The 18,284-nt window shown below is 27.2% G+C and overlaps 1 protein-coding gene across 1 annotated transcript; it reads left to right on the top strand.

Annotated features, from left to right (window-relative positions):
* Positions 1-345: 345 nt before the first annotated feature.
* On the top strand, positions 346-13,227 carry LOC112690461. The gene is made up of 3 exons (XM_025564476.1): positions 346-397; positions 12,353-12,388; positions 12,560-13,227. Exons 1-3 carry the CDS (start codon positions 346-348, stop codon positions 12,901-12,903), a joined length of 432 nt encoding a protein of 143 aa, XP_025420261.1. The 3' UTR covers positions 12,904-13,227.
* The last annotated feature ends 5,057 nt before the right edge of the window (positions 13,228-18,284 follow it).

Consider the following 18,284-nt stretch of genomic DNA (forward strand, 5'->3'; position numbering starts at 1 on the left):
TACAACATTTTTTAATTTTTTTTTTATTAAATATCGTAAAAAACAAAAATAGTTAAAAATATTTTTTTGTTCACTTATAAGAAACATTAATTAAAACCTTATAAAAACAATAAAATTATATTTTAAAATTGATTTTGCGGAAATATTTTTAAAATTTTGACTAAGTACTCAATAAAGTATATTTTAACTTTTTATAGAAATGTACTATTTGATAAGTAATGCAATTTGTTCGTTTGCTATTTTTGTCAATATCAATACATCGTAATCCTTAATTTTATACTCCGGATAAATATTTATTATGATTGAATATTTCATTAACACTCAATGAACTAACACTGTGCCGCAATGGCGCCGATCCCTATATCCAAGTATGGCGATTGCCATAGTGAATTATGTGGTGAGTGGGTACTGGGTGCGGGTGGTCATCGTTTCTGCCAAAAAACTTGATTTTCGTTTCCACCAAAACGAAAAGGTTCGATTTTTCTTTCCGCCAAATCTATTTCTACTTATATTATTGTGATGGCGTTTGAGAACCCCTTGTTTATCTCTAATTTTATCGATTATCGATATATATCGAGATTCGGGATAAGCCATCATTTTATATTGAAAATATATAAAAGATAATTGATTTTACGTTCAATAATTTCCACACATTTTAAATTAATATAAATCGAACTATATAATATTATAAGTCATAACCAAGGCTCGAGACTTATATCACTTAAAATCATTAAAATAAGTGTTCAAAAACATTATTATAAGCACTAAAATAGGCATTTAAAAAATTTAAAATTAAGCAAAAATATTTATTAAAAAAAATAAAAAAAGTATAAAGTTCTAACTAAAAAATTAAAAAAAAATAAAAATAAATCTTTATTTTCAAGATTTTAAGGATGTTATGAATTTTCTAAGGGATTTTTCTGAAAAATAAAATGTAAACTGTTCTCTCTGTTCTTGATCATCCTGACGTTTGACACTCAGTTCTATTTTCAGCGTTGGAATATTTTTGTTAACCCTACAACGATACCTAGAACGGCGACGAACTACGTGACAACGTAGATAGATAAGAATTATTTTTAATTTTAATTGTATCGAAAACGACTTTGCTGGAGAAAGCTATAAAAACGTAAAAAAAACTGATCAAATAAGCAAAAACAATCAGAAAAACTGGAAATAAGCATTTTCTTGAAAAATTGCTGAAAAAAGCAAAAAAAAAAATGCACTTTCAAATTTCATAATTGTACGTGTTTTAACTTGACATACACTTCTATAGCACTCTCCTACATTTTAAGTCAATTCATAAAAATAAGCAAATTCTCGAGACAACTCCCGAGACCTGGTTATAAGCTATATCATGCGTAGTTAGTGTCTGTGTTATCGGGATTGGAGTTCTGTGGTCGAATATGTCAGTACTCTGACAACATAGCAGTGTGAATTGTGAATATTATTCACTGAATAATATACGTATTTATTGAATATATTAGAATTTATATTTATATATATTTTATACATTATTCTGTAGGATGTAATATATAAAAAACGATTAATAAATACAAAAAACGCAACAGAAGAATATAAAAATAAAACATTTTTAAGAATTACGTTTTTTAAAAAAGTATGCAACAATTATTTGAAATAACAAATAATAAATAATTAATAAAATTATAAGAAATATTTAGCTATATATATAAATACAAATTTAATTATAAAATTAAATTGAAGTTCAAAAATATGAATCCGAAAATTAAATCAAACAATTTTTAGGGGGTCAATAAGAATTGCCTCTCCGTGGAGGCTCCTAGGTAACTCTAAATGGTTCTCAAACTATAATTTAGACAGTTGTGTAGAAATAGATTTGGCGGAAACGAAAATCAAATTTTTTGGTGGAAACGACTGACGCCCCTGGGTGCGGGGTAAATAATTTGTTTTACTGCATAAATGCATAATAATGCCTATTACATTGCCTAAAACTGATCAGTATGAACGTGATATATTTTAATATTAATATAAATAATGGTAGTGGACCTAGGACTTATTGGTGAGGAGGGAGACTTAAAAATAAATATTATTTAATATATAAAGTGAACAGTTATATCGGCTATATCATAAATTATTGATGTCACAATATGAAAATAGATATAATTTTAATTATGTATTAATATCAATTTTGAGTACAATATTACGGTAGGGTTTCAGTCCCCCCCCCCCCGTTTACAACAATTGGTTGGTGGGTAGGTACTATTAAAATTTAATATTCGCCATACTGCATTTTTTTTAGTTCAGCGCCACTACTGTGACGAAGGTTTATTAATTATTTTAAAAATAAAGATTTATAATAGAGAAAAGTGTAATTCACCATTAAGTTCACTACTACTACCGCCCATACTATTTATTCGCAAGCTTTAAATAATTGTAAATATTTAATTCTAAAGAGAATTATTCTGATACATGAATATAATAAAATGGTTGTCACGTTATAAAATAATGAAATTATATTAATATATGAAGTAAAATATCAATAGTATTTTTTTTATTTTTTTTTTTTTGATAAATGAAATAATAGTATTATACTAGTTGAGTTAACTTCCGTTGACTAAGAAATATTTTACTACATTCAATTAAAGCGGTGATTTTTAAAAACGAAATATAAAATAGGAATTACAAAAAAAAAAAAAAAAATAAAAATATTGGGTTGAAATAAAAAACAGAAAACCCATTGTTTATTTTAATGATATGAATTTTTATATACTTATACTATAATAATTTACAAATACCTCAATCGATAATAATTAAAATCACCATGTTATAAAAAATAAAATACCTTTTTTTGTAATGAAAATATGAAAAATCTGTCTAAAAACTGTTTCAACGTCTATATTCTTTCTAATAGCGCAATAAGAGTATATATACCGGATATATATTGTTATTAATGAGTAAAAACGATTTGGATATTAGTACTTTAACTGTTTCAATTCGTATTGTTTGTACAAGTGTACGGTACTCAACAAAAATCTGTATTTTTAAGTTTACCTCTTCTAATGTTTTGATTATTAATACATTGTAAATTTTAGAAAAAAATAAGTCACTGATCGTTTATCATTTTCAATAAATAACTATAGCTACCAAGCAATTCGTAAATATTTAGAACTGTTTACAAAAAAAAAAAACGTGCATCGAAATTTACATTCACTGTTATGTACTGTAAATTTAACTAACAAGAGATCAGATAAAAATTTACCGATATAATTTAAGTTCATGTATAAGTATAGTTAAATAAAAAGTTAAAATTAAATTTGAACAAAAATCAGAAAATTATATTTTTGTTTAAATATTCGACTCACAATCTTATTAAAATTTCAAATATTTGTGGAAATATAAAACTTTTATACGTATAATTTCATTCGATGAAAAATCTTATGGAGAGTTATTTCACAATAAACTGTGAATAAACTGTAAATAAACTCTTAATATAATTTAAAGTTAATTTTGTGTCTTAAGACACTGACGGTTTGTAATTTATTTTATTGAAATTCCACTTCGGAGTTTATAAAAACGGGTTTTTTTTTAATCACTCCTCGGTTACTTATAATTTATAAATAAATAAAAAATTATTTACATAAATTGAAATTTCATTTTAATTATTTATATTTTTAATATGTAAATTAACTCTTTGGTTATTAAACAAAACTTGAATATTTTTAATTAAAAAAAATAAAAAACTTCTTAAGTAATCAAATTAAATATTTGTGTAAAATAATCATTATTATTTCCATTATGATGGTGTAATGTTATATAATAACAGTTTAATATGTGAATAGAAAATAAATGGACTTGATGAAAATCTGGAAAATCTTATGATTTATCATGGTGCACGTCTATTAATATAATTTTGCTGTACTTCCAATAATTTTGTAATCAGTTTATTATTCATAGATAACTAGAGTTTTGAGACATCAATGAGACATCTTAAAAGACTGTGCACTATGGTTTCCTGGGTTTAATGGCGTATCACCGAATAGTTTCGAACTAAAATTGTGTACCTATATTGCTCAAGTATAAACTTTCCGAAGCGATGGTTTCATAACGATTCCGTGAAAGTCATAGACCCTGTTTTCATAGCTTTACCAGGCAACAAGGAGATATAATGCAATTACCATCCTTACTTTGGAAATATAAAAACAGTAAAAATCTAAAACAACTGACAGTCTAACTGTCTAACTGCAAACTGTCTTAACAAATAAATATCTTTGTTTAAACGGCAAATAATTTACCAAGCAAGTTTATGATAAGCACTGTATATTTTTTCTAATATACAAAAATAAATAATATATGCGATGAGAAGGTAATATTAATAAGGGATATAATTCAATTAATCAAGTTAAATTAATTTTAACCGAGCGTAAAAGAGTGATGATATTATTTTTTTTTTTTACGGGAGTGAAAATAAGAGAAATTAATAATTATAGAACTTTTTAATTATTTAATTTCAAAGAAAAAGTATAGAAATAGAAGAAGGGAGAAGATTTTTTAAAACTGTTGTTAAGAGGAGTAGTTATGGTTTAATTAACACTCTAAAATCGTTGATAAATTTAGAAATCCAATTTTTGGGCGTAGCTGATTGTGTTTCGTTTGTAATATGATATTGACGTATGATTGTTATTGTTTCTGATTTGAGCTGTTTTTTTTTGAGTAGTAATGGATGGTTGGAGGTACCAGGATGTATAGTTTAAACTGTTTAGGCAAGTATAAGTAGAATTCGATATTTTCACTATTGGTTAGATACTTGTAAACTAAATTATCTTAACACCTCTTGATAAAATAAAAAGTTCTCGGGGAGAGAGGTTTAACAATTTTATGTGACAAAACTTTGCCTTTTTGTTATTGGTTTTTATAAACGATGATGATGATGATAAAGAAAAATTGCGTTTAGAAATATTCCGAACATGTTTGGATTTAAAAATAATTTATATAGATTCATTAGTAAAATACAAAATATGATAGCGGACGAGCGCAATGCACGTCTGTTCATGATGAAAGATCGCCAATAACTGATAATAGCATATATTATTTTGTTATATACAATTATTTTTTTTAACGATAATTATTCTATAGTTGAACCGAATATTTAAAATGATAAATCATATTCCATAACAAAAGGGTATCACATTTTAATGGAGACAATAATTTGCATTTAAACATTGTTTGTTTTACGTGTGAATAAGGTGATTTATTAGTGTTTGTGACTTTTAGATAATTAAAAATGTAAGCGAATAAATTATGGAAACTCAAGGAAATTAATCTTGGGTTGAAGCATGACAAACCTTATAATGACCACATATATTTGTCGTATACTTTGATCTTTTATACTTCACTTCTTTAACATTTTAGGCTAAAAAACATGTTTAGCTGATCGTAAAAAAAAATCACAAAAATAATATTTATTTTGAAGAACTTTAATAAATAATCATGAGAAGTTTAAATGTATAATTTTCTGTACGTCTTCGTACAATACGGATAATTTAAAAAATATATGGATCATATATGTGTTTTGAAATTACTTTACAAAATAGTTGTTCAACTAATTATTCAAATTTACATAAAGAATATTTATATGTTTCAAAATTATCATAGTTTTTAGATCAATAATTTCATAAATAAAATATTAATTTCAACACTGAAATCTATAATCTATGCTACATACTAGTTCATTGTTGAATAATTATTGGGATAAAAATATCATTTTTAAAACAAATGTTATAAACTATAATCTAAATTGATTATATTAAAATAAATGTTTTTATCAAATAACTTAAATACGTTTTTATTTTTTTTATACATTCAAGTATTATTCGCTCGGAAAAAAAATAATTAATTATATTTTCTACTGATTTGAAAATAAAATTTATTGATTTAATATTTATAATTTGATTGTTTATTTTTAACACTAATCATTATGTTCTTAAATTTTACATTTATAAATACATTTAAATATACGCATTAGTAATACATTTAATTATTAAAATAATATCACATAATAGGTATCGAACAATATTTCTTATATGGCAAAAAAAAAAACAATTTTTTCGTAAAAACATAAAAATATTTTCAATTACAAAAATATAAAATTAATAGTAAACAATTTTTTTTTTAATTTAAATTCAAGCAATGAATGGTCTGTGTAATACTGTTTTGATACCAAAAATTAGTCTTGTTCACAAAATTGATAACTCATGTTCGTTAATTATTATTATTTATTTATAGGTACATTAATATTTAAATCTTTGATGTTGAATATAATATGTCAAGTACAACATAAAATATGAAATAATATTTTATGGCAACGAAATCGGAATTATTATAATATAATACATACCTAAATTGCTAAAGCTTGTTACATATGTCATATACGTCATCCGAAATATATTTTAAATGTTGTCTGCAATTTCCTTGTACGGTGGAAATCGTATACCAGAATTGAAGATAGTTAGACCTTTAAATTTTAATCTTCTCTGTGATACATGATATTTATGAGAGATTCAAATTTTCTGTTCTAGGAATAATAACCCAAATGTTCTGTGTTAATGTAGCTTATCATTACATTGGCCGTAGCCATTTTCCTCCAAAAAAACGAGATACCGTTTTACTCTACTGTCCATTTTCCACCAAAAAAAAAGGTTGGTTTCCATTTTTGTCCACATTATTTTTGACTAAAATTATGTCTATTATCCTCCAATGTTTTAGCTGTTGTTGTAGGATCACATTTTACGCATATCGGTTGATTAAATTCTGGACGCGTTCTTATCGGCTAGAGAAAAACGCTAGTTCAAGTGTCCGACAACACTTGCAGTTTATAACAGTCGATAACTTAATATTGTATTTTTGATTACGATTATTAAAGATACGTATATATAACATACGTATATACTTATATTGTTATATTGTGTATCATAATTTATCACTTATTATTATGATTACACTCATTGAGTGAGACAGACAAATAAATATACGATATACTCGTATCAATAAGACTATATTGAAGGCGCATAGAACTAGAACGGCCTAACCCACAATAAATCAAATTCTGTTTTATGTGATAAAACGTTTTAGATTTATATTACGTTTATAGAATTTTATTCTTTTATTTTTTGAAGGAAAACGGTATCTCGTTTTTGGAGGAAAATAAATCAACCCATTACATTTAGTGAGTTATTGATATTTCGTCATCTTCGATAGCAGTCAAACTTTTCCAACAATTCACCTGATGAGATTCAATTTAAATAGCAGATAGTAAGATATGAAATTAAATGGAATATACAGAAGAAAATATTTAAGAGTTCAATTTCGAATCTATGGAAAGTTTTTAAGTTTATTAATATTTCAATAACAATCGCATTTCGTGAAGGAAAAAAGGAGTATTTTTCATTCCACTCATTTACAAACGAATACAAATTTAAAATTCAACACCGACAGCAAATTGTTAAAAAAAGAAAAACTAAAAACCAAAACATAATATAATGTGAGTAATAATATAATATAATATGATAAATATAAATATTATAATATGAGTGCAAATATTTATTTATACTGTAAAAATTATATTGGTTTTCTGCTTTCGTGGACGGACGAAAATCGTAAATTTATGTGGGCGTCGGGTTTTAAAGTGAATTATTACACAAATATCGTCGGTCGTATGAGAAATTTATAGATCCGATATCTCACGGTAGAGTAGTATATATAATCACAACAGGTGAAGGCCATGAGAACATTTTAAACGCCGTTTCGAGTGTTTTTGCTCGGACCGTTGTTGTCCAAAGGCCAAATCAAATGCAATGCGAAATGATTAAAAAAAATTCAGGAGAACAAGGAATTTTGTCTTGTTCGTGTAAGGCAAAAATTTCTTGCCAATCAAGTAGGTGTGCATGTTTTAGAAATAATATGCTAGGTATGTAACAGTCGATGTCATTCAACCGTCATGTAAAAACAAATAAATGTTAAAATCAATAAATTAATTATTTTGTTAAAATATAACTGTTTATATAATAAAATAAAATATACGATAGTTTAGGAAAAAAAAATAAAAAATAATGTAATGTAATATGATATAATTGTTATTTTATTGTTCATAAAACAATATAGAAGAGTAGTTATAATACTATGATATAATATAATTATTTATTGAAACGGTCATCTGTTTCATGAAATGGATGTCCATAAATGTATTTTCGTCGAAATTCATCATCAGGACGAGTTTTACTATCTGAATATCCAGTTCATGAAATGAATGATTTCACTATGTGGATGCGACATATACATACGTATATGTACTCTATATGGGAAAAAGTGTAATAGAAACGAAATATCATCCAGGAAATGAGTTCCTGGAATCAATTTACCGTGGGATTTAATTTCCAGGGTCAGGTAAGAAGCTACAATCTACACCGAGTACTCCACAGATAAAATAGCTTGTGAATACATGAATACGTAATGTGTATAGCGCATAGGTATGGCATGACAGGTCCGTTCCTAGTAGGAATGAATTAAAGTCTCGGGCATGTATGACATACGGGTGTATATTTGAATAAGATAATTCAAGGGGTCGCGTTATGTAATGATGATTATGTATGTAAATTGATCACTCACTATGTGCCCACTGCAATTACAATATTAATTCTGAGTTAATGTAATTCAATATGTAATATGATGATTGTGGTTTTGAATCGTTTAAAGTAATATCGATGATTACTGTAATGCGCTAGCAATCGTTAAAACGTATATCTGTTGCTATGAAACACAGCCGTAATACATTTTTTTAAGCGATAGCAGTGTATACGTAGTGGTGTATTGTTTTTCACGAAAATTATAGCTTAAAAAATTACTAATTCATAACCGTCTTTGCATAATTCACTTGTTCCAACATTCATGATGAAAACTATGTTAAAAATATATTAAACAAGACTTTTTTGCATATCGAAGGGTAACAAACGTACTGTTTCACGTATTGTTTTTTTTTTTTTAAATTTTTTATTTATAGTTGTGCATTTTGTATAATACACGTGCTATTTTTGTACACCTACATTTTAAAGTTTGTGGACTTCAACCATTCCATATAATTTTTCATTGCACGCACAAAGAATTAAGAATATCCCACACTAATTTAAACGCATTGTACATAAACAAAATGTTTACGTTTTCAATGTATTAATATTTTTCAATGAACAAAACAATTAAAGAAAAATACTCAAATTCTAAACTCGTTTCACTTGCTTTCTTATACACAGTATTGTAGTGTGATAACTTGAAGAGTTGAATATAGCTGTAATGAATCATTGGGTTGAAAGAAAAAAAAAATAGAAAAAGAAAGCGCGTATTTATTCAGAGCGTAGCTCAGCTTACATTAATGATTGTATTATATGATATTATATTAGATTTCGAAAACTACGGGGAATTTATAAAAATATCTCTTTAAAATTATCATATGTGTCCGATTACCAATTAATAGGTATTTTTATACATGGTGATTTAAACCATTCCGTTTGGCTATTGAAATATTATACTGATTTAATAAAATACAATAAAATCATAATTACATGTATCAACAATATTCCTAACAAATATAAGTTATATTGGCATATTATGATAATACAAACCCAATCAACTACATTGATGTCAAATAATTAAATTAACAACGTTGAGTATATAATATAAAGATTTTTTTTTTTCTCAACAAAAAACTCAAAATATGTATTTTTTTTTTTATTAAATTTATATTTATTTTCTTCTTCTTCTTCTTCTTCTTTTGTTATTATAGGCCATTAAGACCCATCACTGCTCCACACAGCCTCCTCCATTCCTCTATATCATTCGCTATTATATTTATTTTACTCAATGTATAACAAAGAGTAAATATAATACATAAGCTATATAAATTATAAAATATTACTACAAATATAATTACAATATGATATAAAAAAATGTAAAATATACATTTTCGACAACTTTAAATCACTTATTAAATTTCTAATTATTATTTTTATTTTATTTTTTATTCAAAAACAAGTATACTTGTAGTTAAATTATATTTTAGAATAATTTAATTATTATATATTTTTATTAATTAAATTGATTCATTTCATTATAATAAACTATTTTAGTCTCAAAAAAGTTTATATTTCATAATAATATATATTTTTATTTTGATAGTTTATGTTTTCATATCTTATGTTTAATTGTTATTATTTAATTGTTGTAAGTAACTGATACATGTCATGTATTATGCCATATCAGTGCGTGGTATTTATACCATGGTCATTTTATACAAATTGATAAAATAATATTTTATCCAGGTATTCTGAATTCTTGATAACATTTTATACTTGTAGATTTTATTAAATAAAAACTACAAAAATTATAAATTTATCACAATTATTGAATAATCTTTAAACATTTAACTTGAGATGATATTTTTTTTTAATCAAGGGGAAATTTAAAACAAATTTAGTTATATTCATTCCTGGTTTTATTTTATAAATTCATATTTTTCAATGAATGATGGATAAAAAATGATAAATCTTCAATTTAAATGTTGTCGAGTTCAAGTACTACAAACCATTCATGGTAGATGATTTTGACTTTATATTCAATAAATAATAGTGATGGGCCGATAGAGAGAATGTGTGTGTGTGAGAGAGAGAGAGAGAGAAATAAAAAGAGTATGTAAAATACAGATAATAGTATATTCAACTTTATTATTCATTGCCTAACTCGTATTATTTGACGTTAAGTTTTATACAATAGCCGCAAAACAGTCATAATATTGTAATGAATAGATGAAGTGTGATAGAGTTCAGCAATCAGTTGTCATTTTAAGATCGTGTGATAGGTACCAAAACGTAACTAATAATATCGATAAGATTTAGTATTTATTAAAAAGTCTATTTTCATGGTTTATCGGGTGGTTACAGAAGACGTTCTCTGAACATACAAATATTAATTCTACATATTTAGTATTCTGATATGTTACGATAGAAAATTTATATTCTATGTACTCGTAATGAAATATAATGACGTTATAACCCGATGGGGTGTTATAATTTCCAGACCACTCTCCATATACACACCACTAATACTATAGCCGAATATACTTTATTTGCTTTTTAAACCCTTATAGCATAGGTTCCCAAAGTGAGCGCCGCGGCGCCCTAGTGCGGCGCAATATATGTATAAGGGCGCCGCGCCGTCATGAAATATTATCAGGTCTAACATTTTTCTTATGATTAGTCATGACTTAGAGAAGGGCGCCCTGAAAAAATCTTGGATCAAAAAGGGCGCCTTGAGTCGAAAAAGTTTGGGAAGCACTGCCTTATAGTAAATCTGAACAACAACTAACACACGCATAGCGTAACGAGATGCATGGATAGCAGGTAAACATCGAACAGCAAATTTGAAGGGTCCGTGGCACATCGGTGCTCGTTACGACGAACACAAAACGCGCTCCAGTGATTTCGAAAAACCACGTGTTAGCGAGCGGCAGAGGGAACTTACGATGAGTTGTGTGGTTTTATTATTAGATTCGGCGGTGGAGTGGCAAAAACATATTTTATCTCGTGGCAATGTACCGAAATGTACGTAATAGGAATAAATGAATCATACAGACGGAAAAAAAAAACAGTGCAATACCAGGGCCATATTTACGCACGGACAAAATAGACATTTGTCCTGGGCCTACGTGGCCAAAGGGCCCACTGATGACTAACTTTGTAATATATTATTTTGTCGAAATAAATTTTTTTTTTATTGTTTTTGTCTAAGACATAATAACAAGACAAATGACATAATAAAATATATACATAAAACAAAAATACAATGATAGTTTATATAATAGTGCAAGAATTAAGAAACCAGTAGTTTGTATTTTTTAGCTATAGACTATAAGCTTAGAAATATTCGTATGGTATTATTTATAAACTGAATAATAATACAACCTTTTTCCCGTAATATGATAACTATAGTCACACCATTTTATATTGTTTTGTGGTAAAAATAATAATAAATACACAGCTCGCATTATAGCCATGTGCGATAACGCCGATAACATTGTACATAATATATATATTTTTATTATGAGTACATTACTCGTAATTGGTGGTGGTCGACAAATAATACAAATGTACAGACGTACAGTTGCGATTTATGATTCCAACGAACGACATATTATATTATTTTATTTTGTATAAAATGTTACCAAAAAAATATCTAAGTAGCTCCGCCAAAAGAAAATTAAAAGAAAAAAAAGAAGAAGAAATTAAAAAGTTACGTGGAAATTTAAATAAATATGTTGTTAAAATTAATACAGAATCATCTCCATCACTTATTATTGATAATTCAGAAAGTAAGTAGTTCAAACTAATTTATAATAAAATATATTATTGTCCGAGAAAAAAAAACGAAATAATATAGCTACTAATAATAATAATATATATACTCTTATTTTATGTTTTTAAATAATACTCATTACTCAAGTATATATATGTAATATTTATATTTATTTTTTATTTTTTAGTCAATTCACAAAATTTAAATTCAGAAAATATTACTAACCAGGTTAAATCAAATGAACTAACGATTAATGAAGAATCTACGACTCAATCTATGGTAAGTTTATTTGAAAATGAACTTGAAAAACATGATCAAAATCCAATCGATAATAATTTAAATACAATTAATAACGATATAAAACAAATCAATTTTGAAAATTTCATTGACGATATTGCTTTATGGCCTTTATCCATAACGGACAATTTTTGGGAATACTTCACACTTCATCCTCCAAATCAAAATATTCAAGCTATAGACGAGTCCAAGAAATCGATAAGAGGTATTTCTCGTAAATTAAAAAAAACATAATTTTTATATAACAAAAATGAATGGTACCTCAGTTCCAAGAACTTGGTTAATATATTCTCCCTCGGGTGTCAGCGTATTCTGTTATATTTGTAAATTTTATGCTAAAACTTCAAAACATTTACTTTGCAAGGAAGGTTATAGTGATTGGCATCATATTACTGAACGGCTTATTGAACATGAGAATTCAACTACTCATAGAAATGTAATATGTGATTATTCCAATCGTTCTGTAGAATTAAAACGAATTGATTGCCAACTAGTAAAAGAATATAAAACAAAAGTTCAATATTGGAGAAATATTTTAAAACGTACTATAGCTGTAATTCAGTTTGGCCAAAGAGGTTTAGCTTTTTTTTGGGGATAATGAAATATTAGGTAATTCTCATAATGGTAATTTTTTAGGTATTATGGAATTAATAGCTAAATTTGACCCATTCCTTAAGGAACATTTAAATAATTATGGAAATAAAGTTAGTGGAAAATCTAATTATATTTCATCTCATATAATTCGTGAGCTTATATCACTGATGGCAGATAAAGTTTTAAATGTAATTGTAGAAGAAGTAAAAAATGCTAAATATTTTGGCCTTAGACTCAACGCCAGATGTGACACATATAGACCAACTAGCTATAGTTTTACGATATATATAGTGTATCGACTACCCCAACTGATATGTTTCGAGTTAAAATCGCCGCCAATGATAAAAGAGCTACCTAGCTTTTGAAAAAACGATTGTAGTTTAGGTTCTGAAATTTGCTGGTTTTGGTAGCTTACAAAATTGTTACGTTTGGGGGGAGGGAAATAGACGGATGATATAGTTATAGGAATACAGTTGTTGAAATTTATTGATATATTTACAGCTTGTAGATATGGTTTATTTATGATTTGGAGTTCGGTGTAAAGGGTTGAAGATTTGATTAAGATAGCTGCACCCGCGTGCGCTGTTCCGTCAGGATGATCTGCACAAATTATTTTATAACCGTTAATTTTAAAATTTGTATTTTTTGTCAGGTGGGTTTCGGAAATAAGAGCAAAATCAATGTTTTTGTTATGCAAAAAGTAGTATAGCTCGTTTGCATGTTTTTTTAATCCATTGGCATTCCAAAGAATTATCGATAAAGGAGGTGTGGCGTTAGAGTTAATTGACATTATTATTTTTGAGAAGAACTTGACGAATTACTTGAGTTAAAAGAGTTATAAGAGGGTTTATAATGGATTTTAAGTCGTTTATGAATGTATTCAATTGTGATGTTAGGTTATTTATAGACTTGGTACTTTGGTTTGGCGGGCATTGGTCATTTTTGTTAGAACTGGTTTTATTTTTTAGTACTTTGGAATACGATGATTCAATATTTACATTTGGACCTGTGTTATTGTTTATACTTGTGTTTGACAAGACGTGTTCATTTACATAGTATTTGTTGATTGAATTTGATATATTAGTTTGGCGATCCGGCTTGGTTCCCTGAGTTTGTAGGTTTTTGAAGACTTCACAGCCTCGGTAATTTGCGGGATGGTCCCCGCCACATAGTGTACATTTGGCCGGAAGATCTCTGTTTTTGGTACAAGATTCAGAGCTGTGTTGTTCGCTACAGCGTACGCAACGAGGCTTGCTGTTGCAGTAGTGACGTGTATGTCCGTAATTTTGACAATTCATACATTGCGGTAATTGTTTACGTGCTTTGGGTGCTTCAACTTTAACTTTGGTGTAACAAAGTGAGGTTAGCGAGAAAATGTCTTTATTATTTAGAGCGGGTTCGAGGTCGATAAAAAATAATGGTAAAGGAATTTTTGTTAGATTTTGCAAAACGTTTGTAATTTTACGTGCTAGATGACCGTTTTTTCCGAGTTCTTCTTTGATAAATTCGATTTTTGTTGATGGATGTAAGTTTCGGATCACTATGCGGTATGCTTTTTCGTCTTTCAGTTGATATGTATAAAAATCAACGTTGTATTCTTTTAGATATTTTATAACTGAGCGAAAGGAACTTATTGTGTCTGTTTGAAGTTTTAAGGCGTTTGTTGTGCTTTTGCATGTGAATTCGGCTGTGGGTTCGATTCTATTTTTTATATTAGTGCAGAAAGAACTAAAATCGTTTATTTTGGTTTTGATAAATATTGGTGGTGGTTTTTTTTCTAATGGAGCTGGGACGTCTTCGTCCATTGACTCAATTTGATCATCTTTGTCAACTTGAGAGAGAAGAGAGTAACTATTTTCAGTGACAAATTTTGTGTTAGATTGATTTTTAATGTTTTTAGATTTAGGAGAGTTTCCTTTGGAAATAGGATTTGAACGCTTATGTTTTTTTGGTGAATTTACTTCTACCCAGTCAAAATTAAAAAACACCGTCATCGGATATTTCAGTAGAATTTGATTTTTGTATAGGGTTTTGATTAATTATTTTTATTGGTGATACACATTTATTATTCCTTTCGGAGTTTTTGTTTTGTTTGGCAGTGGGATGCATGTTGATAATAATTGATATTATCTACTAATTAAGTGATGATTGCAAGACAATTTATGAGTTTAGAATTGCGTGCGCAGTTCAATGTCCGAGTAACGTGATTAGCGTATTATAATAAGTATATTAACGGTGTTTAGTAATAGATTTGGTACTATACGTATATGGGTTTGTATAATTAAAATACTTACACAAAGTCTTGTCTTGGGGTTTTGGACCCCAGACGGACGGCGATTTTTTTTTTTTTTGTTAAAAAGCACTTAAAAATTTTAGTTTTTTAACACTTTTCGGAACAAAAACGATTGAGTATTTAGTTAGATTTTTAATAAAATCGTAACTATCAATTAAATTAGATGCACACATTACGAGTGCGGGACATCGAATGGGCAGAGTTTACAGCGTAAATTAGGTAGGATTAGGGTTGTAATGATCACGGTCGCATCTACAGTTCTTTTTACAAATATTTTCTGCACGGCTTCTCTTCGATTATTACTGTAAGTCGTCGTAGTGTGCACACGTCATTTCGAACAAATATAGGTGCAAGTTCATGTATTGTAATTGTTTATTGTATAATAATAACCTGTTTTCCGGTGGAATTTTCACAATGAAAGGTTATAAGGTTTTTTATTATTTTTTTTAACCTTCGTACGATTGTGAAATGAAAGAAAATTTTTATTTTCCTAAACGTTACTTCCTAAATAATGGCATAATGTTATTAACAATTGTGACATAAAATAATCGAAAACTGTTTTCATCACTTCATTATTATTAATATATTATAAGACGGTTTTGTCTTAAAACTTGATGCACTTAAAGTATTTTATTAATATAAAGTATTTTATATTATATTTTATAAAATATTGAAATCAAAGCGTGTGCTAAATTCTTTTGTTCGTTTTAAATTTCCGTTATGGTTTACTCAAATCAATGGTATACATTTAAATATTTATAACATATATCAAAACTTTGTTAAAATAATATTCATGGGTTGTTTTATTGTATTCATTTTAGGTGCATTTTCTATTCGAATAAATATCAAAATTGATTTTCGTAAAAATTTCGAAAAAAAAACATTCAAGTTTATTGTTTGAAAAAATTCTTAGGAAATGGGATTGTTTTTCTTAAGGAAATATGACCAGTTAAAATATTCCAGAGACTCAGTCATTGTTGTCAGCTGTCTCAGTAATACGATTTGACATAGTGTGTGGGCTTTGATAAGTGCCATCGCTTTAGGAATAACCCGACCCATCTGCTATGATAGATGACCTAGATTTAAATGTTATGGTACATTACGTATTTAAATAACATAACATTTTTATTTAAATAAGTAAAATATAAAATAGATTTTTTTTTTGATTACTACAGAACCAGAGATTGATTATTCGTAACATTTTAATTTTCATTCGCACAACGATAATTATTAATAAATATCGAGTATATACTTTAATCGATAATAATAAATCGATTACACGAAAAAGGAATACATAGTTGGATGTGTGACAAATATTTTTCGATAGGTCCACCAAAAATATTTAAATGAAATTAATAGACAATAATTAGCATTAGTCACGTATTAATTACCTCAGATTTTAAATTAAGTTTTTTTTTTAATTGCACATATTTTTTGAAAAATAGTTCTTAAATTAGATCCAGAAATATATCCAGTTTTCATGTTACCCAGTTCTAGAAATTACGTAAATCACTGTCCGATGTAGTACTTATATAAGTCGTATAACTTGTTAATTTTGATCACATATCTAAATTAAAATTGCATATTTTTAGTACATAATTGTCATATATAATGATTAGTTAATAGATATTGTAAGCCATTTTATTTTTACCCGTTGTAGTATCACGTGATATATGTAATGTTGAATATTGTATTAATTAGGAATATATATGTAAATTATGTAATAGTTGAAATCAATAATAAAATAAAACAATTTTGTTTTATTTAAACTGTGATTCTATGAAATATTATATATTTTAAATTCTCAGTATAAAAATGTTTATTTATCTATTTTATTTACGCCCAACAGCAATTTACAAAATATATGTAAAGTGCGTAAATTTAATTTAAAAAAATGTTTATATTTAAATAAATCAAAAGGTTTTTTGTACAAGAGAAATAAAGAAGAACATTGTATATGAATGCTTTTTTGCAGTTAACAAATGTGCGATATTTCATCACATCCGAGCCAACAATATTCTTCCGACATCATAAACATCAATCATATTGTTGTGTTTGTAAAACTTGAGTATTTTATACATATATTTTTAGTCGGAGACGCTGAGGTTACGGTAAATATAGTCACAACATTATAATACTGTGTTACGTAAATATTTTTCCTGACATCAAATACACATTACGAAAAAAATATTCCTGGATGTTCGATACAATATGCAGAAAACAAATAATTTATTTTGTGATACCATTTAAAGCAATTTATCATGTAATATTGTAATTGACATAATATATTATAATATTATTATGTCGATAACGGTACACGAGTATAAGTGTTTTGCACTTTTATTATTTTAATACTACTAACGTTAAAGGTTTGTTACTTTACAATGGGGTTCATAATGGGATTTTGGCAGAAGAGAAATAACAATGTAGTGGCTTGATGTTTCAACGGGCACGCGTGATCGATGATGGACAGTTGAATATTTAATAAACCGTCACCATAACAATGAAGAAATAATGCCATCTGTAAAAATCACTGTGGTGGTTGCAAAAAGTTTTGCGTTAGCGTCAGCTAATAACACAGTGATATTAAATTAGATAGTAATATTGTCTTAAGTAAATCAGACAATAAATTACCACAAGAAAGTCTAATTTCCAAATCTTAATTTAATTTTCACTGTACACCTATGGGTTGTATTACAATTTGGTAAGGATATCGCCGTTCCACCTT

This window comes from Sipha flava, unplaced genomic scaffold (assembly GCF_003268045.1).
Source record: "Sipha flava isolate LNK unplaced genomic scaffold, YSA_version1 50567_pilon_pilon, whole genome shotgun sequence".
Taxonomy (NCBI): Eukaryota; Metazoa; Arthropoda; class Insecta; order Hemiptera; family Aphididae; genus Sipha; species Sipha flava.